Source organism: Podarcis pityusensis (assembly GCF_964106645.2).
Source record: "Podarcis pityusensis genome assembly, chromosome: 10".
Lineage (NCBI taxonomy): Eukaryota > Metazoa > Chordata > Lepidosauria > Squamata > Lacertidae > Podarcis > Podarcis pityusensis.
The window spans coordinates 23,353,422-23,373,932 of record NC_138035.1 but is presented as its reverse complement, the minus strand read 5'-3'; the positions used below and the strand labels follow the sequence as shown (position 1 = coordinate 23,373,932).

General features: G+C 46.1%; 2 protein-coding genes across 2 annotated transcripts; one reads left to right on the top strand and one right to left on the bottom strand.

The window, feature by feature from the left end:
- The first annotated feature begins 3,193 nt into the window (after window positions 1–3,193).
- On the top strand, window positions 3,194–11,472 carry ADCK2 (aarF domain containing kinase 2). The gene is made up of 8 exons (XM_081024036.1): window positions 3,194–4,869; window positions 6,061–6,207; window positions 6,495–6,623; window positions 7,342–7,437; window positions 8,065–8,316; window positions 9,288–9,416; window positions 9,868–9,921; window positions 10,486–11,472. The coding sequence occupies exons 1-8, from the start codon at window positions 3,907–3,909 to the stop codon at window positions 10,630–10,632; spliced, it is 1,917 nt and encodes a 638-aa protein (XP_080880162.1). The 5' UTR covers window positions 3,194–3,906; the 3' UTR covers window positions 10,633–11,472.
- Window positions 11,473–12,846: 1,374 nt separating this feature from the next.
- Window positions 12,847–20,215, bottom strand: LOC308486827 (uncharacterized protein). The gene is made up of 12 exons (XM_081024009.1): window positions 20,111–20,215; window positions 19,354–19,562; window positions 18,669–19,022; window positions 18,210–18,304; window positions 17,748–17,895; window positions 16,863–17,094; window positions 15,405–15,961; window positions 15,016–15,130; window positions 14,411–14,604; window positions 14,088–14,251; window positions 13,349–13,604; window positions 12,847–13,096 (listed from the first exon to the last, which is right to left on the bottom strand). Exons 2-12 carry the CDS (start codon window positions 19,558–19,560, stop codon window positions 12,872–12,874), a joined length of 2,547 nt encoding a protein of 848 aa, XP_080880135.1. The 5' UTR covers window positions 19,561–19,562; window positions 20,111–20,215; the 3' UTR covers window positions 12,847–12,871.
- Between the last annotated feature and the right edge of the window lie 296 nt (window positions 20,216–20,511).

The following is a 20,511-nucleotide window of genomic DNA, read 5'->3' as shown; positions in this document are numbered from 1 at the left end:
AAAAAAGAACTCCTCGCCCCCCACCTTTGGTAAGCGTCTAAAAATTATTTCACTGAGCAACCCAGAGGAATTCCCATTTTTGGCACAGGATACATTTCTGGTGGATTGTGTCCATCATGTTGCTGGAAGATGATGGCATTTCTCCATGCCTATATGAATCCAAGCTCTGTGTAGCAGCATTCTAGACCTATTTTATAGAGCAGTGTCCAAGAGACCCAAACATCACAGACAAAGACCCCATTGTTTCTGACAATACGGAGTATAGTTTTCACCCCCAGGGCCTTTGTGCTTTACAAAAGGAGCATCAACTAGCCTTTGACAAAACACAGAAACAAGTTCTTTGGGAAAGCCTGTTCTTTTTCTGTATTTTGCTGGCAGAGATAAGCACAAGAAAGAAGACAGCCTCTATTACACTAACTGTAGGTGATGGCTGTAAATCAGCAGCATTCGTGGAGAGTCATTTCTCATTTTTAATACCTTATTTGCTTATTAAAGGCCACTTTTCTTTCCTCCCCTGGAACACTCCCAGAATCTGCTCTGGAGCTCCACAGCTGTTTAGTTTTTTTCAGTGTGAAACTAGCATTTCAGCTCTCTCTCTGATTAGCTTTTTTGGTGGTTTGGGGGGGGGGGTTAATGATTGGAGTGATAGCCAAATAGAATAGGCCTATTAAAATAAATGAATTTAAATTACTAAGTCTATCAATTCAACAGGTCAACTCTGAATACAACTAAGGCAGTGTAAATACGAGACAATATAGAAATATATATTGCACTAGAGAAACATAGAAATAAAATAGAGAAAATAAATGACCGCTGAACCCTGTAGAGGAAACAAAATATATTGTGCATTGAACTTGTCATCTTGCTGCTGATCTTTTTCCAATTCCCAATATTTTTAATCAGGAAATGGTCTGGTCATAATGTAAATAAATAATTTTGGGCACCAGCAAGGTTCTATTCCAGAACAAGGTAACTGAGATTTAGCTTGAATCTTAGAATTGAAAGGGTCCCTGAGGATCATCCAGTCAACCCCCTGTGATGCAGGAATATGCAGCTCTCCCTTACGGGGTTCAAACCTGCAACTTTGGCGCTATCAGCACCATGCTCTAACTAACTGAGCTATCTAGCTTGATTTAAGTTACTGCACCTCCAGTTCATTCCATGCAATTAGTTTTCAGAGGTTCCCTGCTTCTAGGTAGCGATAGCTGCACCAATCCATTAGTGGCAATTATCAGCATGGGGGCTTCATAAAGCACAGGGCCCAGGCTGCTACACTGATTCTCCCACGGCCGGCAGGATTGGGCTGGGGCTAGTGAGGGACCCGTCTGAGTTCCTTGGCCCACTGCCAGTGACCCACCTGGCTCATTGCTGGAACCTGCCCTGAATGATTGCCGCTGGGAAACATTATGAAAGGCAATATATTATGTTGAACAACTGGCATCTCAGTTTTGACTCGCAGGAGCCAGAAAAGTTCTTCTGTTGTCTGAGACATTCAGGATTTTCTGCATCCTTGAAGCTATCGTCCCTTCAAAAAACTGTGGCTGTTTTGCAGCCTTTGAAACTACAAGTCTTATCAGCTCCAGGCAGCAAGGGCAGCAGGTGTGTTGTCCCTACAGTGGGATGTGGGTGGGTGGGAAGGCCCCAAGCTAAGATACTTTTTTCATTAAAAAGGTAAAGGGACCCCTGACCATGAGGTCCAGTCGTTGCCGACTCTGGGGTTGCGGCGCTCATCTCGCTTTAGTGGCCTAGGGAACCGCCGTACATCTTCCGGGTCATGTGGCCAGCATGACTAAGCTGCCGGAGCAGTACCTATTTATCTACTTGCACTTTGACGTGCTTTCGAACTGCTAGGTTGGCAGGAGCAGGGACCGAGCAACGGAGCTCACCCCGTTGCGGGGATTTGAACCGCCGACCTTCTGATCGGCAAGCCCTAGGCTCTGTGGTTTAACCCACAGCGCCACCCGTGTCCCACTTTTTTCATTAGAGGGGAGCAAATTAACCCTGGAGGTCTAACTGATCGCAACAATTCAGCACCTGGAAACAAAACCAGTCCTACAATTCAAAAGGCTACATATGCTTCCATCTAGTGGCCATACCGTCTATTGTACAACACCGTTTTTTAAAGCAGTCGTTTACACTGACTGACAGTAGTACTTTTCGGGTGTTGAAGGCAAGGTGCCAAAACTAGATCCCAATTCTCCCTGTAGAAAGAGATTTGGCTCCGTGGGCAGCAGCGGCTGATTCTAGATACTTCCAGGCTTGAGTGACAAACGAAATTCATAACGTCAACAAGGAGTTTCAAAGCCTTGCATCACACCAGAGAACGCCCTGCAAACAGATGAGCTGGAAGGAAGGGCATCTGAAACGTACAAAAAAGCTCATCCTAAGCTTCGGTTGCTGAAACTTACAACCATCCCGTGGGGCCAATTTGAATAAAATTTGGGGGGGGGGGGAGGCAGGAAAGTCACGTCTCCCATAATCGATCACATGACACGGTGCACACACCATTTGAATGGCAATGCCCATCATCTGTGGTGGTGGTGGGGGGGGCAGACCCCTCAAATATTTTATTGGGATGGGGGGCAAAGGGACTTCGGCCCCCTTGGAATTGGCGCCTATGCAACCATCATAGAACGCATTTTGCTAACGAGGAGAGATCCCCCCCCCCCGCCCAGTGGCCGATACCGTATTCCGTCGCACGTACAGTCTGTGAAGGTTGTAGTAGCACCATTCAAATGAAAACAGTATTTTAAATAATTCCATACACAGCCTGTGGAAGCACGCGACAGCTGGCTAGGACAGAAGGCGTATACAAGAGTCATAAATCAGGGTAACTACATTAGAATGAAAAACCGATTAAACGAAAGTTTATGCAAGGCTCTTTGGCCATTCGCCACAGCAACAATTGGCGATGATACAACCTTCCTAGTTTGCTGTGCTAATATGAAATGCCGGCAGTGGAAAACTGCGATCTCGGTTGGGGCCTAAGCAGTAAGACTCCAACTTACTGGAAAACTCTAGTTCTAAGCGGACATGCATATGATCAGGTGCACTGCTTTTATTTTAAAACGAGAGACATTCCTTTCTTCCAGAATGCCGCTGCTTTTCCCCCGCATCGCGTTGCTTCTGCTGGGATTTACTGTGGCCGACTCCCAAGCTCTGGCCAGCTTCATCTGCGCTGTATCTTTAAGAGGCGGAGTCTCCGCCCCGCAACTCTGCCTTTGCGGAAGTCCCTGGAACGCTGTGTATCATTTTGGTTCTATCCGCTCCCACGCGAGGCAAAGCCGGTCGAAGAGCACGTGGAAGTTCTTCGGATGGAGCCTTCGATCCGCCGGCTGTGGGTCCAGCTCAGATTCACAGATGCGATTTGATGCTGAGTATTTCCACCTCCTCTTTCTGCTCTTCACAACACCGACGAGGAGCAGCGGTTAAATGAGCAGGTTCCCGCGGAAGAAAACCAAGCGCACAAAAAGGGAGGCTAACTCTTGATGAGTGAAATCCAGACGAACCCGTGGCAACTCGGGTCTTCGTTGGTCACGCCCCGGTAGTGGATCTAGTGACCTCTGCATCTCCAGATCTCTTTAACCCTGCATGAAGTTCGGGCTAATGGATTCCAGGATCGCTGATGGGTGAAAGGCCGTGGGATGATGACGCCACCACGCCCGCTCATGCCTGGGATTAAATGATGTAAAAGCAGATTTTCAGGTGCTGAAATGTTTAGGGAGTAGGCGGGAGTCTCCCTTTGTTTTGCGACGAAGCAACCGCCTCTGTTTCAAGAATTGCCGATTGCCTGTTTGTAAACTCGTTCTGCAGTCTATTCTCAAATGCTTTCCAAAGTGGGGGCCGGGAACATAAGCAGCGCTCCCTGCAGGCATCTCCCTCCTGCTCCTTGATGTCTCCAGGACTATGACTACATGGTACTGCTATTCCACTGTCCGGATTTTCCTTTCTAATGCCAGAATCCTCACTGTGAGAAGCTCTCTGTGTACAGGAAGGACATGGGGCAGGGGGCCTCGTCTCTGGTTCTTCGCTGGCGAGGCTCCAAGCTGCTTTCCATGCAAAGCCTTGGTAAAGACCTCTCTGGTGTGCTGGGGGGCTGCAGGATTACCTTGGGGTGCAAGATGTGAAGGGGCACCCAATGGAGGAGCCCAAATAAAAGGAGATGCCTGTCTCAACAAAGGGGGTCTTTCTCCAGCTGGTTTCCTCCAGCGTTTAGGACTAGCCTTTTCCCTCGTGATCCGAGCCTGCGTCCTCCTGCTGAAGTTCGGGCCTTTGATTTGGCTTTACCCCTTGAGCTACGTCTCCCCGGGTTTTGCATCGCTCTGGCTCCGCCTTCTGCTCAAGGCGACGGAGTCTTCTGGCCCCACCTACATCAAACTGGGGCAGTGGGCGAGCACAAGGAGGGACCTCTTCTCCGAAGAGTTCTGCGCCAAGTTCTCCAAGCTCCACATCAAGGTGGTCCCTCACCCTTGGGGCTACACCCAACGTTCTTTGGAGAAATATCTGGGGGAAGGCTGGGAAAAGGTCTTCACCTTCGACAGCCAGACACCCGTTGGGTCTGGCTGCATCGCCCAGGTGTACAAAGCTTACGTGGACATCTCCGCTCTTGGACAGCCGGTGCTGAAGGAACTCTCCAAGGGCACTGTGGTGGAGTCTGCTCTGGAAGCCTGGCAGGTGTCTGGTCTTAAGGGAGTCCTCGGGTGGCTTTGGAAGAGGAAGGATGGAAGCATTTCTGAAGGAGGTGGTGTCCGTCGGTTGCTTCCCAATGGTGGCTTTGATGGACACGTCAAGCAGAATTCTGTTTCTGGATACCTGGACACAGCTTTATCCTGTCCCAAGAGGGACCGCCTTGTTCCAGTAGCCATTAAAGTAAGACCACAATTCTGTGCTTCCTTAGCTCGGAGTTAGTCCTATTGCACTTAGTATGACTGGTTTCTGACTTAGATATCATAGGGCTGGAAGGGGACCCTGAGGATCATCTTGGTTCAATTCCCTGCAATGCAGGAATAGGCAGATGTCCCTTATGGGGACTGAACCTGCAAAGTTGGCATTTTGGCACCATGCTCTACCCAACTAAGCTATCCATTTGACTTAACAGATACTAAAATCATTTCATATTCTTGGAAGGAAAAGGTCCAAAATGGTGGTGGTGATTAGGAAGAGGCTGACAAGATGGATTTACCTCAAGGACCGCCTCTCCCCTTATGAACTGACCCAGACACTGCAATCATAATCTGAGGCCCTTCTTTGTGTGAGAGGTCTGGAGGGTGGCGACATTAAAACAGGCCTCTTTTGCAGTGGTTCCCCGTTTGTGGAATGCTCTCCCCAGGGAGGCTAGCCTAGTGCCTTCATTATATATCTTTAGCCGCCAGGCAAAAACATTCCTCTTCTCCTAAGCCTTTGGATAATTCAATTTATGGCCTTTTAAACTGTGGGTGGGTGGTAGTGGGTGTTACTGTGTTTGTTATTATGATATGTATTTTTTTGTTTTTATATTGTAAGCTACCCTGTGACCCTTGAAGGGCTGTATATAGATAATTATAATATATAATATAATAATTTAATATATAATATGCTACCTAAGTCGGACCATTGGTCGGTATTGTCAACACTGACTGGCAGTAACCCTCCAGGATTTAAGGGAGGAATCTGTCTCAGACCTACCTGGAGATGGCAGAGATCAAACATGGGACCTTCTGTGCTCTACTGAGCTTTGGCCTTTCTCAAGCAGCAGCTGGATTCCCCACTGGTGGCAGCCAATGGCAGCTTATAAATATGAGGTGCATGATCCACTGGCAAGTTCCCCCTTGCTCTTGTGAATCTTCTGTTCAGTTCAGTCTGGTCATCTTATCCCTATAAAACAGGGGTGTGGAACTTGGGGTCCTCCAGATGTTGTTGCACTCCAACTCCCATCAGCCCCAGCCAGCACGGCCAATAGTTAGGGGTGATGGGAGCTGTAGTCTAGCAACATCTGGAGGGCCACAGGTTACCCATCCTGACTGGCTTGACGACAGTGCATGCAATGAGGAATTATCCAGCTACCTTTTGTCGTTTGCCTAGGTGCTGCACCCCGGATTAGCTGACCAGGTCCAAATGGACCTGTTTCTGATGAAGACTGGTAGTCGACTCCTTGAGCTTCTCCCGGGGGTCAAGTGGCTCAGCCTGACGGAGATTGTGGAGGAGTTTGAGAAACTAATGATTCAGCAGGTGGGAAGAACTTTGGTTTGGGGTCTGCTTGATCAGTGGAGGCTGGTTCATGGGGCTCTGCACCTAAACTTCTGCCTACCCTCAGCCAGCTCCCACTTGCCTGACTTCTTACCGGCCCTGCCTTGTTAGCTTCCTCCTCCTCCATCCCTGTGTTGTCCTTGTACAACTCAGCAGGGAAGAGGATGGGCACAAAACTAGAAATAGTTGGCTTTGCCTGGGCCCTCACTCCCTGTCTTCGGCCCCAACGGGCAGCACTGCTCTTGATTCTCTGCAGTTTGTTTCTTTAGATTGACTTGCGCTATGAAGCAAGGAACCTGGAACGCTTCCGTCTTAACTTCCAGGCTGTGGATTATGTGAAGTTCCCAGTTCCTCTTCGCCCTTTCGTGACGAGAAACATCCTCGTGGAAACATATGAGGTGAGAATGTGGAATGTGCAGGGCAGGGAGAGCTGGCTTACCTTTTGTCCAGACAGCTGCAGGAGAGCAGGAGGTTTCTTTGGCCTAGCAAGCAGACCCCTTTGTGAGCAGCTGGGCTGCTTAATAAAGTTGACACCCTCGCAGCAGTTTGGGTGTGAAAAAGGGGGAAACATGCACAGATCAGTGTCACTTCTGCTGATCATCACTCTTGACAAATGTTCTGGCCTCAGAAGGCTACAAAACCCTAATAACATTTCTATGTTGTACAGGACTAGCATGAGGATAGGATGTCTCCAGCCCTCAGGGGCTGAGACTTTGCAGCCTCAAAAATTCATGAATGACAGTAGAAGGAGAAAGCTTGATCACGTCAGGTGGTCAGCAATAGAAGACTCCCTTTTTAAGGAGTCTCAAAGCGGCTAACATTCTCCTTCCCCTTCCTCCCCCACAACAAACACTCTGTGAGGTGAGTGGGGCTGAGAGACTTCAGAGAAGTGTGACTGGCCCAAGGTCACCCAGCAGCTGCATGTGGAGGAGCGGAGACGCGAACCCGGTTCCCCAGATTAGGAGACTACTGCTCTTAACCACTACACCACACTGGCTCTTCCCCTTTGATCTCCTTCCCCCCTTAAAAAGTATCCCCATTGTCCTCCAAAAGGCTTATTAATGTGCCCCTGACAAGCTCAAAGGGCTTTCCTGATTTAGGTTCTTTCTGCTTCAGGAGAGCACGCCCATAGCCCAGTACCTGCAGACTGAGGCCACAAAGGAGCTGCGCTGCAAAATAGCTCAGATGGGTATGGACATGATTCTAAAGATGGTAAGAGGCCTCTGTTGGTTGGTTTGCAATTTAGGATTGGCTTGCCTCTGCAGTCAGCCTGCAAGGCAAAGAATCTGTTGTATGAATTTTCAAGTTTTTGATCAGAAAGCCCCTCAGTTACACGAGCCCAAATGACAACACCCAGTCAGAAGAAAGGGGCTTTTTGGCAACCCTGAAGGTGGTAGAAGTAAAAAAATAAACATAACCTTTAGTAGGAAAAGCCTAAGGAGTGAGGGAACCCCAAAACAGTTCAAGAAATGCTGCTGGCATGTTGTGTGGTGAGTAGACCTAGAAAACTGGGTGGGATAAATGGAATGGAGGATTGTAGAGGAGTGAATAGCTGAACTGCAAACAGAAGCATTCCACGCAGCAACATTTTAATGCAGCTCCTGCTTGCCCAGTTCAATACAGTGTCTCCCCTGTCTGGTAGTGGGTATCTCCCAGCCCTGTTACTTCCTGGCAGCCTTGATATGATGAACCCAGAGATTAAACCCAGGAGTTAAATGTGCAGAGCAAAATATCCTACTACTCACCAAGAGCCTCTCTTCTTAATAAATTAGTTCATTGATTTGAGAAGCTCTCGGGTTGCCATTTTTTCAATCAAGTTGTGATTTTTCAATCCTTCAGGTGTTTGTTGATAACTTTGTCCATGCTGACCTGCACCCTGGGAATATCCTGGTCCAGGGCGCAGAGGGCTTCCGTGATCACCCCAAGGACCGGACCACCATTGTGGACCTGTTGGACACACTCATTCTGGAAGTGCAGCCTTCTCACCCACCACTTCGCCTGGTGCTTCTGGATGCAGGAATCATAGCAGAGCTGCAGGGTCCAGATCTCAAGAACTTCCGGGCGGTCTTCACTGCTGTGGTATTAGGGCAGGTATTGGCTCTTTTCAACCATTTCTCATAGCAGCTGGTAATGGAGATTCTGTTTGGCTTTGGGCTGGACATGGCAGCTTCTAGGGCTGGATTCAGCTACTCTGTTCTGCTAGCAGAAGCTGGAGCAGGGACTCTTGCTGATGCAGTGGGGCTTCCTCCACACCACAATTCACTCTAGAGGGCTTGGAGATCTCACAAAACAGCATGATTGGGGAGAAGGAAAATGCTTCCATTGGGCAAGCAGAAATGTTTGCACTGATTGAACAATCTCCTTAGCGCTGTGTTGAATTCCACCCAGAGTATACTTCTTTCTTATTTATTTATGCCATAAAATTGGTAAACCGCTTGATTGTAATAATCTAAGAATAATAATAATTTATTATTTATACCCCGCCCATCTGGCTGGGCTTCCGCAGCCACTCTGGGTGGCTTCCAACAAAATATTAAAATACAGTAATGCATCAAATATTAAAAGCTTCCCTAAACAGGGCTGCCTTCAGATGTGTTCTAAAAGTCTGGTAGTTGTTGTTCTCTTTGACATCTGATGGGAGGGCGTTACACAGGGAGGGTGCCACTACCGAGAAGGCCCTCTGCCTGGTTCCCTGTAACTTGGCTTCACGCAGTGAGGGAACTGCCAGAAGGCCCTCGGCGCTGGACCTCAGTGTCCGGGCTGAATGATGAGAGTGGAGACGCTCCTTAAGGTATACTGGGCTGAGGCCATTTAGGGCTTTAAAGGTCAGCACCAACACTTTGAATTGTGCTTGGAAACGTACTGGGAGCCAATGTTAAGTTGTAAAACAAAACAAAACATCTTGTCCAATTGTAGCCTCACAGAATAGCTTCCTTTGCAATAATTTTCAAACTCAGCCCTATTTTAACTAGAGTAGAAGCTCTGTCTCTGTAAATTTTGCTCAATGAGGAAGAGTACCTGAGTCTTGCTTGGCTGAATAGGCTTCCCGATTTGTTCTGCAGGGGGAGAGAGTGGCAGAGTTAATCCTTCATCACTCCAGAGCTAACCAGTGCAAGGATGTGGAGAGATTCAAAGCTGACATGGCAGAGCTGGTGACAAAGGCCAGGGACAGCACTGTAGCTTTGGGAAAGGTCAGTAGCCCACATCAAAGCTTGGTCTTCTCTCGAGTTGCTGTGCAATAATTCAAAGTAGAAAATGCTTTATTCTACAGATTGCTCAAGTGATAATCCCACCTCTAGGTGTACAATTTCTGATATACATGTGTCACACACTGATGTATATATAATTTTATTATGCATGCTACAAATTCCAAAAATTAAAACAATGAAAAACAATTACTGTTTCTTCTCTTGTTAAACTGGCACTATATATAATTCTAAATGTTCCAATATGAGTAAACAGTGCAAATATATGAATGCATAAATTAATAAATGCAATATATCTAGATTTTTATATCTTTGTATCATAGACAACAAGATGTAATAATGAGAGCCTGCTGGATCAGGCCAATGGACCATCTATTGCAGTTACAGTGTCTGGATGAATGAAATGAATGACATTTTAAACCCCTTTGCATTCTAGTTCCAAGTAGCAAGCCTGCTGTCCAGTGTTTTCAAGTTACTGATGACGCATCAGGTGAGATCATCTCTGTGTTAGGTTTATTCTTCTTCACAGCTGCACCAGGCCATGTCACCTGAAGGATGTTTAACCAGAGTTTAACTTGGAATGGGGAACTTACTGGAACAGAAAAAGCTTGAATATGCAATGCAGATGTGTTTGAAAGATTGCATATTCTAATCCTAGTCCAAAATTCAAAAGTGCCAAAAAGCCTTAAAAATGAGTCAGTGTTGTGCTCAGAAGCTGCTATGTTATGCATTGAAACCCAGAAGTGTAAGTTAAATTGCATTTCCTTGCTCCTCTTTCCCTTCCACACACACACTGGAAATTCTACACAGCCAGCTGGATTGAACAGAATGTATAAGGATGCTAGGTTTAAATGTTAGACGTGTTTATCAGTGAACATATGAGAATAATCAATGAAAGCAACAGGAAAAAAAATATTTGCATTGTTAGGGCTCTCAATATGTGGTCACATATACTGTAATCTCTTTCTTGCCTTGCAGAGCAAATAAGACTTGGTATTAATTTCCAAATAGCAATGATCCACTTTTACCTTCTTGATGTCTTTTGTGCTTCCAGGTAAAGCTGGAGAGCAACTTTGCCTCTGTGGTCTTTGCCATTATGGTTTTGGAAGGCCTTGGACGCTCACTGGACCCTGAACTGGATATCCTCAAGGCAGCTAAACCTTTTCTAATCAAAGCTCCAAGTCCCCTCCTGGCACAGTGACGGACACTGGTTAGGGTGGTCTTTTGAGGCCCTTTTATTGAAGAACTGCTCATTTGCTACCCGTCGGGTGGCTTTCAGCTTCTATGTTTAAAACCAGAAGACTTGGCTGAGAATTGCTGTTCAGTTTATCCATATTGAGACCAGAAGTGTTCAGGGGCTGAAACATCTCCATTTGGATTGTGATAATTGATCTCTATTCCCATTACGGCAAGAGTGGGGAAACTGTAGCCCTCCAGGCACTGCTTGACTACAACTCCCATTATCTCTGACCATTGGTTGTGATGGCCTGGGGCTAATGGGAGTTGGGGTACAGCAAGGTCTGGAGGGAGCCACAGGTGGTTTTAGGTAATGCAGTTCTCCTGTAGTTCAAAGGAAATTACGGCCCTGTGTGGGTTGGGCTCCCTATCAAGTCATCTCTAGATAGGTGAGCCTACCAGAGACCGTTCCCATCTCCCCAATATTGCAAGCTTTAAGGACATCATGCCTGTTTACAGCCTCAGCACTTGCCTTGCTCCATTGCCAAGAATCGGAAAGGTAAAGGCAGCTTATACATCAAACTGTATTTTCAGTATGAAAAGCAAACACTCTTCATTTAATATTGGTACGGTGCATGATAAGCATCTTGCCTATCTTCTGTTAAATTTGTCTAAAATGTGCTTGGAACATGACATGTTTGAAATTCCATCTTGGTGCTCTTTGCTCTTATGCTGCTAAGCAGCTGCTTCTGTCCACATGGGGAATTAAAAAATACTTGTTTTTACAAATGGATCGACTTGGTTCTAAATGTCACCTTTGATACTGGGGAAACCGGGTTTATGAATAAACAGTTTTGAATGGGAAGAGGCCCTTTGTGTGGTTCAGCATTGCTTAGACGAAGAGGACGGCAGCCCCTCACACTGCTTTTCCGTGACATATTGCTTGTGGCACGGCACACACAACGGACTTGCCAATGAGCCACAGAGAAAGATGCCTGAACATTGCTGCGGAACTTGAGCTTGTTGCACCATGTTGATATGATGGACTATCCACTGACAGGTCTGTAGTAGAAACAGTTCTTTGTCTGCTCCACCTGGTCTGCAGGGCTGGCCTTAGAGGCTAGTGTTCTTGGGCAGCTGCTGAGGCCTCAGAGCCCTGGGAGGGCCTGACACTGACCTCAGTACAACAAAGCAGCCATCTTTTCTTTCCTAGATGGTGGCAGCACTGGGCACCCCATGCAGTTAGCACTCCTGGTCCTATGCCGTTGTCCGGATGAGGAGGAGCTGCTATTGCAACAGGTAGCAGCATGGCTAGTGTGCGCTACGGGGCATTTTGCCCAAGATGATGCTACTCAAAACCTGGAGCCAGCTCTGCTGGTCTCTGCTTACTTTTGGCACTGAGAAACTCCAGACTTCAATTAGAATCACAGAGTCATAGAATTGTAGTGTTGGACCCCGACGGTCATCTAGTTCAATCTTCAGTGCAGGAATCTGAACGAAAGCATCAAATGCATCCAAGGGAGTCCATTCCACTGTCGAGCAGCTCTTATTGTCAGAAAGTTTTTTCGTATGTTTAGTTGGAATCTCCTGTCTTGTAACTTGAATCCACTGGTTTGAGTCCTACCCTCCAGAGCAAGAGAAAACAAGCTTGTTCCATCCTCCATGTGACAGCCCTTTAGATATTTGAAGAAGGCTATCATATCTCCTCTCAGACTCCTCCCCGCCCCCAGGCTAAACACACCCAGCGCCCTCAACAGTTCTTCATAAGGCTTGGTTTCCTCTGCACACGTTCCAGCTTGCACAGCATTGGAAATAGAAATAGCACTGGAAATTGGCTTCCTGTGCTAAGCAGAAGGTGGTGGGGGGTGGCTTTCTCTAATTTTGCATTACACCATGCCCACATGTCAGTCATTTAGTGACTGGTACCCACAGCTCTCCCCAAATTTGAAATCTGCCCACTGGTCTGAAAAGGTTGGCGATCCCTGGTGTGGGGACCAGCTGATCCTCTGTCCAGGAACAGCCTGAAGCATGACGCAGACCCACTGTGAACCACTTAGATCACAAGCGGATAGGACACCAAAAAATTGTGTCCTACAAGCAGTTATGGTTCAGAATACTACCCTCCCATTCTCAGATAAGCCACTGTCTGAAGATGGCCTCAGTGGGGCCATTTCTGCGGCACTCAACATCCCACTGCCTTGCACATACAAACATTAGTAACAGAGCTTTGTTCCAGAAGTGGGCTTATTCAGACGACAATGTTTTTATGGCAACAGTGAGGCACGCAGCACCAGGAGACTCTGCTCTCTGAGATACTGTTGGAGGTCTTTGTGTTTCTGCTCCTCTTTCTCCACCTGCTGGGACATCCGGTCCTGATTTCGAAGCTTTTGCAATTTGGCAGCCGCCTTCTCTTTCCTCTGTGTGTCCTGCTCCTGAGCTGCGGCTTCCAAGTTGTTTTGCATGGATTTCATTCTGTTCCTGAGCAGCTCCTGCAGAAAAGGACACAAAAAAGGACTTTAAGCTCTTTCCCCCCTTACAGCGTATTTGCAGTCGAAATACGTACACTCTGCAAATAAAGCAGTTCTGAAGACCTAATTTATCTGAGTGCAGAGTCAGGATTTCCTTGGCTCAGAAGGTGGATTTTCTTGATGTGCAGGTAAACCTGCCCTGCTTGTCATCTCGCTCCATGCGATTAGAATATTTTGAGAAACTGGAGACAAGCCAAAGAGAACAGCCCTCACCAGTCTTTTTTTCTCATGGTCATCAATTCTTTCCTGGTGTTCTGCCAGCCGCTTTTCCCTCTGCTTGCACTGTGCCTTTAAGAACTCCAGCCTTTGTTCCTCTTCGTTCTTTAGGTCTTCCTGGAAGCGGGATTCCCCTCTCCCTGTCTCTGCTCTTGCAACCTGCAGCTGCTTCTTTGTATGCCACTTGGTCCAGCTCCCAATGTTCTCCTGCTGCTTTTGAGAGCCTTCCAAGGTTCGCTGGAGTGACCTCTGCCTATTTTGAAGAAGTTCCAAAGAAAGTAAAGTGCCATTTAGTCTGTCATGCTCAGCCTGTTACATAAAACAGAGGATCTGCCTAAAGCAGTGGCGGACCTACATTTTGGGGGCCCTGAAGCTTGGACTGTTACAGGGCGGGGGGCTTTGTGACCAGCAATGAGGTCTGGGTAACCCACTGTCATCTTCTTCAATAGGGTTGTTCCACAACAGATTACCACATTTTAAAAACAAATTTACTACTACATCTCGGATTTTGCTTAAAATTGCTGTACTGCGGTACTTCAACACCTTTACATCAACTGTGCTACTGACTCTCAAACTTTGGGATTGTTGAAATATATACAGCAAAAAATTAATCAATTTGAGTTGTGTGGCTCAAATGGGGTCTACTAGGCCCCAAAATTTAAGCAATGTGGACTGAAGTCACTTCTGGGGCCCCTCTAGGATGGAAGAGGTTCCCTTAACCCCTTCCGTTCATTACCTCTTGTTGTCAAGCAGCAGTTCTCTTCTGAGGTGCTCCTCCTCCCGCCTCTGCTCCTCCTTACGCCGCCTCTGCTCCATCTTCTGCCGTTTGAACTCCATCCTGGCTGTGTTGATGCCCATCTCTCTTGGACCATCTCGAGTCACAGCTTTTGTCACTATTTTCTGAAAGGGAATAAGGGATTCCTTCATAATGGGATGGGTTTCTCTGGAGTGGACTAATCTCTTATTGACTTTTGTTCCAAACTAACACCGAAATGCTCCTTCAGGTAAGTCAGGTCTGGTCATTCGCTTAGAAAGGCCGAGACAGAGGGGTGTCCTCACCTGTATGGGAGGTGCACTGTGGCTTCTTCTGATGGGCAAAACCGATTTGACAGCAGAATAGTCGTTCTTCAGTGACTGGTCCACCCAGTTAAAGATTGCCTGGAGCTGGGAAGGATCTGCAGCGTACGTCTTCCGAGAAGGACTCCTTTGGCATGGCTGGGCAGAAAGTGGGATTTTGTTGAACTGGGAAAGGGCTACTGTATGAAAAAAAAGTCCATGTTAGAGTGAGGCAAGTCATTAAAAATAATGGCACAGATATATGAAGACTTTGATCTGATGAGACACATTCAAGAAAATACTCAAATCTACAGAAACCTGAAAGTGACTAGTCAATCATTGTGGGAAACAAGACGCCAGGGTAGACCAGCCTTTGACTGGTCCAGGAGGGCACTTCTGGTTGTCAGCAGGAGGAAGCTGAATGCGCACTTGCTGGTTTGTGTATTAAGGAGCAGCCTGGGGGGTTGGCAGACAGGAAAGAGGATGGAGCATGTGATGTGCCAACCATACATCTGATTATGCCAATCTGCTGGCTGATACTCTTTTATTTCAATACCCATTGGAAAGTCACTGTGAGACCCCAGATTGCCTTCATCACAGCTGCCTACCTCTTCGTCTTTGCTGTTTATGCTGAGTTAAGCATTTGTCTGTGTTGACAGCTACATCAACCATGGTGCCAGTGCCTTCCTGTGAAGCTTCTGACACTCCCTCTCTTGAATGGTCCTGTAAAATTAATAAAGAATAAAAAGCTAAAGAGCACAAAGGAGAGTGACAGTGATTGAAACACTAATTGACTTTGTGTGGTTGGGCTGGGAAAGCTTACTATACTGTGCTGAGTTTCTACAGCATCATCACATAGGTACATGGAATCCTTGGTCTTTTCAACAACGTTTATAACATTGTGTGACCGTACTCTGGGGGAAAACAAATCCTTACCCAAGATAAAGGGACCAAGGATTATAATACTTTTGCAGCTGTCATAAACATGATGACATACCTTGTTTGGTTTTGTAAACTTGCTTTCCATCTCCTCCTGGGATTTTAAATCTGCAACGTCGTCTGCTTCCTTCAGCTTCTTGCTCTGTTCCTTCTCATTACTTCCTGAAATAGGAAGCCTTCCCTTTGAAAGCTGCTCCTCTATCTTCCTGCTCAGTTCTTCCTTTGTCACTTGGGTTCCGGGGATCAAGGCATCATCTTGTTGCACTGTGCAAATGGGAGACCTAAAGGACTCCCAAGTCTGGAAGCAGCAGTGGCAAAACGGGTGATGGGAAGAGCTGCAGCCAGCACCAACACAGCAGTCCTTTGGAGTATCTTGCCAGTGCATCTCACCTAAATAGCTCCGCTGGCAAGGCCCTGAAGCTCTGTATCCAGGTGGCACAACATAGGGATAATCTGGATTCTGTTCCACTAACATCTGCCTGGCTGCTAATGGCATCTGAAGCTCAAGGACGATGCGTTCACTCAAAGAAGGAGGGATCTTCAGAGCAACATCTGCAGACATGTTCTTAGTCTGCCCATTCCAGAAATTCACCAGCACTTTGCTGTTTTTAAAGGCTGTAAACAAATACATATGAAACCATATTTTAGAAGCAAGCACAATGTATGCCACTCTGCTAGGACAGCAGTTGTATTCCACAAACCAAACCAAGGCACGGCTTCTGATTGACTGCAGGGCCTTATGGACAATATGTTTTTAGGTAATCTTTGAATATTTTCCATTCTTTGTATACTTTCTGGTTTGACAGCCCTCTTACTTTCCCCGTCATCTTTGCCAGTTCAAGGTATTCACTCATAAGTCTGCCATTCTATTATCGTGGGTCGTGTTTCATTTTTCCAATTTTTTGCCACTAATATTCTGGCTGCTGTTGTTCCGTACATAAACAATGGTCTTGTATCTTTTCTGATTTCCGCTGACATTATTCCTAGAAGGAAGGCTTTGGGTCTTTTTCTGAATGTAAATTGGAATAGCTTTTTGAATTCATTATATAATTTGTCCCCAAATTCCCGGATGACTGTGCAGTTCCACCACATGTGTAAGTATCTCTCTGTCTCTTTTTTGCACCTCCAGCAGGTTGGTGATCTACCTTTATACATTTTAGCAAGTTTTGCTGGAGTGTGGTGCCATGTATAAAGCATTTTCATTACGTTCTCCCTAAGATTATAGCACGCCGTGAATTTTATATTCTTCCTCCATAATCTTTCCCATTGTTCCATATGGATATTATATCCAAGATCTTGTGCCCATCTCACCATTACAACTTTAACTTGCTCTTCTTTCACTTCCCATTCTAATAAATAGTTGTATATTCCTGAGATATGTTTTCCTTTATCGTGCTAGCTCTTTTTCAAACTTGGATGTTTCTTTTGCCAGATGTTTCTTTTGTTGTGTTTTGTCATTAATAAAACGTTTAAATTAAAAGGAAAGGAAAAGGAAAGGGCACAAAACAAGCAGCACCTGAATGAGAAGGCCCAGCCTCTGCAACCTGAAGGATCACGCCTGGACCGTATCGTTCACCTTTCTTGTCCCACGGAGCCAGGACTGCATCTCCTGGAGCTAAGGGCTGCCACCTGGCATCCTCATAATGGATGACATCGTAAAGGGGCGTTTCTTGCATCCGACACAGGATCTTGCCTTTCCGGGACTGCCGAGATCTTTGGAACTCAATCAGAATGTGTTCTCTGGAGCCCTGCAAGATTAAGCCAGCAATGTTGCCACGTATTCATTCATTTATTAAATTTCTATACCACCCTTCATCCAAGGATTACAATACACACACACATATATATACACATAATATATTAACACACAGTTTTAAAGGCCATAGATTGTTTAATTAGCCAAAGGCCTGGTTGAAGGAACATTTTCATCTGGCACCTAAAGGTGTATAAGGAAGGTGTCAGCCAAACCTGCCTGGGGGGAACATTCTACAAATGGGGAGTCACCACCAAAAAGGCCTTTTCTTGTGTTGCCACGCTCCGGCCCTCTCATGGAGGAGGCACAGAAATAAGGATCTCATATGATGGCATAGATAAAGAAATAGTTAAACTTCCCCTCCTTGTGGTCTTGAGGGCAACTGACATGGTACTGGCGAGCACCATCACAAAAAAACTCACTGCTTGTAATCTTACTTTATCTTTTGAGTCCCATTCCACTCCCTTCCCCCACCCCCAACAGAAAATGCAAGGCTATCACTTCACTAGTTAACATTATTATTTTATATATAGTAGGCAGCATTTAAGCATGACATCTAGATTCTAGAGAATAAAGTTAGAAGGGAGTGAGCAAAACTATCTGCTAAAACCCAGTTTGAGAAGCACTACTTTAGTTAAATGAGCTCACCTTAACCTCTTGGACAATGTGACCCAGATGGTAAAACCCATCTGTCTCTCTTCTGGCGAGGACTTGAACCCCCCTCTGCAAATTGTAAACCTCTGAAGACCAGTCAACGAAAGCCTCCTTTACTGGGCTCCAGGCATCTGAAGGAAATCTGCGGGTATAGAAAACTAACATGTGCCGGGACAAGATTGACGAAGGGTTCTGCAGAACCCAAAAGTTTACTCATTATTTTGTGACATTTTGGTTGCCTAATAAAAAGGTACGTACTGCCCAACGATGGATTTTGAACTTTTTCTTGTGGACCAGCACTGGCACCTTTACTTTTTACATATAACTTTGCTTTTAGATGATTAGGATCACTCAGACTTATGTAAATCAAGGCTGAAGAAATATGGAAGCCAATATGGATTCAGTTGCCATTCTAAGGACTTATTAACCTAAAGGATCCACGGTCCTTAAACTTACCGTGCTGTAGCATGATGGCCCATCAGCAGAGAGAAACAGGGCTGCTTGCACATACAACCAGAGTGGCAAATGCTTTCACTGCAGCCAGGAATATCCTAGAAAATTGCAGAAATACAGAATCACAAAGTAGTAAGAGATCTGAAAGATCCATTACAATTACTTGCATTGTTAGGACTTCATGCCATCCTTTCCAACAATTTGACTGAATTCACACATGCATGTCAATCATTTGACCATTAAAATATCAAGCGATGACTTGCATATCTAAAGGAGTCATCATAGATCTAAAGCCACAAAAATAATTGTAGTATTTCTGAGTGCACTTTTTTCCAATAGAGACTAGCTCACACATTTGGCTAACTGAAGACTGACACATCAAGTGATGAAAAATCAAGTGGTGCCCAGGGATGTATGAATGAGCCCTCAGAGTCAACGTTGCTTCACCCAATTTTCATTTACCTCATCAGAGCTGAGGCTGATTGCTTGAAAGGAACCACCAGACGCCTTGGCCACTTCCTCCATTATTTCTTGTGCCTCGTGTTCATTTCCCCCTCTGCTTTCTACCAAGTATACTATGTGCATTGGGTGCGCTTGCTCTGCCTCCTTAAGGTGACTACTGATTTCCTCCACAGCATGCTCAGGTAGCCCACTGGTGAACAGGTACACTGCTTGGCAAAAGGGGTCTTCCAGCGCCGCTGCCACAGCCATCGCAGGACTGGCCCCACTGCTGTTCTGAAGGGCTCTAATCCAGGCAGCTGCTTCAGTGACATTGCGGAGGGAACATTCTACCAAACTTTTCTTCCATTTTAACACCTGGGGGGGAAATGAAAGGGTGAAAACAAAGTACAATTAAGAAGGTTGCACATTTTGGGGATTCCACCCACCCACATTTCCAGGAGTCCATATGTGATGTACTGATTATTATTGTTCTGATTCAGAGCGCCAATTGCTCACAAAGCTGCTTGTGGATAGTACCCCTAGAACAGGTATGCAGAACCTGAGACCCTCCATAGGTTGTTGGACTCCAATGGGAATGCTGGCCAGGGTTGATGGCAGTTTGGCGTTCAACATACTTGGGAAGAGTCACAGATACCTATATGGGCATGGTTTTTCTATACCACTCGATTGATACTTTTTCCATTACCTGCTGGTTGGCACAGCTGACCATGCCAAACATGGAATCGATCGGTTTGTGGGCCAGCGAAAAAAGAGTCTTTATGAGGAGTTCTTTCAAGATACATAGGCCGGCGGTCTTAGTTTCTGAGGTGCAAAGCACAAAGGCCACATTCTGCTCGTGGATGTCAGCCAACAAGGGTAATGTACTAGAACAGCGATGGGACATTCTGGACATTTCTGAATGACAAACAACAACAGCACCAGCATCATTATTACTATGTTTACTACTTTACACACTTCAAAATGTGATAAGCCAGCCTAGTTGTGTTTGAGGCACCTTCTGCTCAGCAGACCCTTAATTCTTCTAACTGGGGTATATAACAGTAATAATTTTGGTAATAATCACTTCTGGCAGCACTAAGGGAGAGGGAGAGCTCTGAATTAGTGTGTGCATGCAGCTAAGTTTTATTCCGAGTAGAGCCATTGAAATTAATGGGGTGAAGTTAGCCCTGGCTAGTCATTTTAGTGAGTTGATTACACTGAGCAGAACTAGCATTGGGTTCGGATTTGGGGGCTCCTCGGGAATGAGAACACAATGCCGAAGTTAGTTATTATTGCTTATGATATTAGACGTCGTGTACCAAAGTTTACTGGCTCAGGGACAAATAAACTTTAGTTCTTTTTCAGTGTTTTGAACTTTCATGCAATAAATAACCAGGAACTAGTAAAGCAACCTCAGCGAATTACTGAGGCTGCAATTCTAAGCATTTCGGGGCATGTCCCACGTGGAAGCTGCAAGACCTCACTGGGACTGACTGTTATTTCTCCTCCCGCATAGGATACATTATCTCTCTCTCTCTCCCCCACTTCGTCTTGTTCTCTCCCGCATCTCACCTGATCCCCCCTTCTTCTCCTGTAGGATACTGAAGTTTCAGCACGTTGCCAGGCAACCAGATACCACAGACGGAACCATCTTCAACACCTGAACAGGGGGGATAAGAGGGAAGCCCTTATTTTCATTTACGAAGCCCTCAAATAATATGAAAGACCTTACATTTCCTGACAGGGGCATGTCTGTTGCGTCTCGGATGTGAGAACCAAGCCCACCGCTGTGTGGGAGAAAACAGCCACGAACCACGTACACACCCCTCCCCTAGCGAAAAGCTTTGGTGCTTTCCAGGCTGGT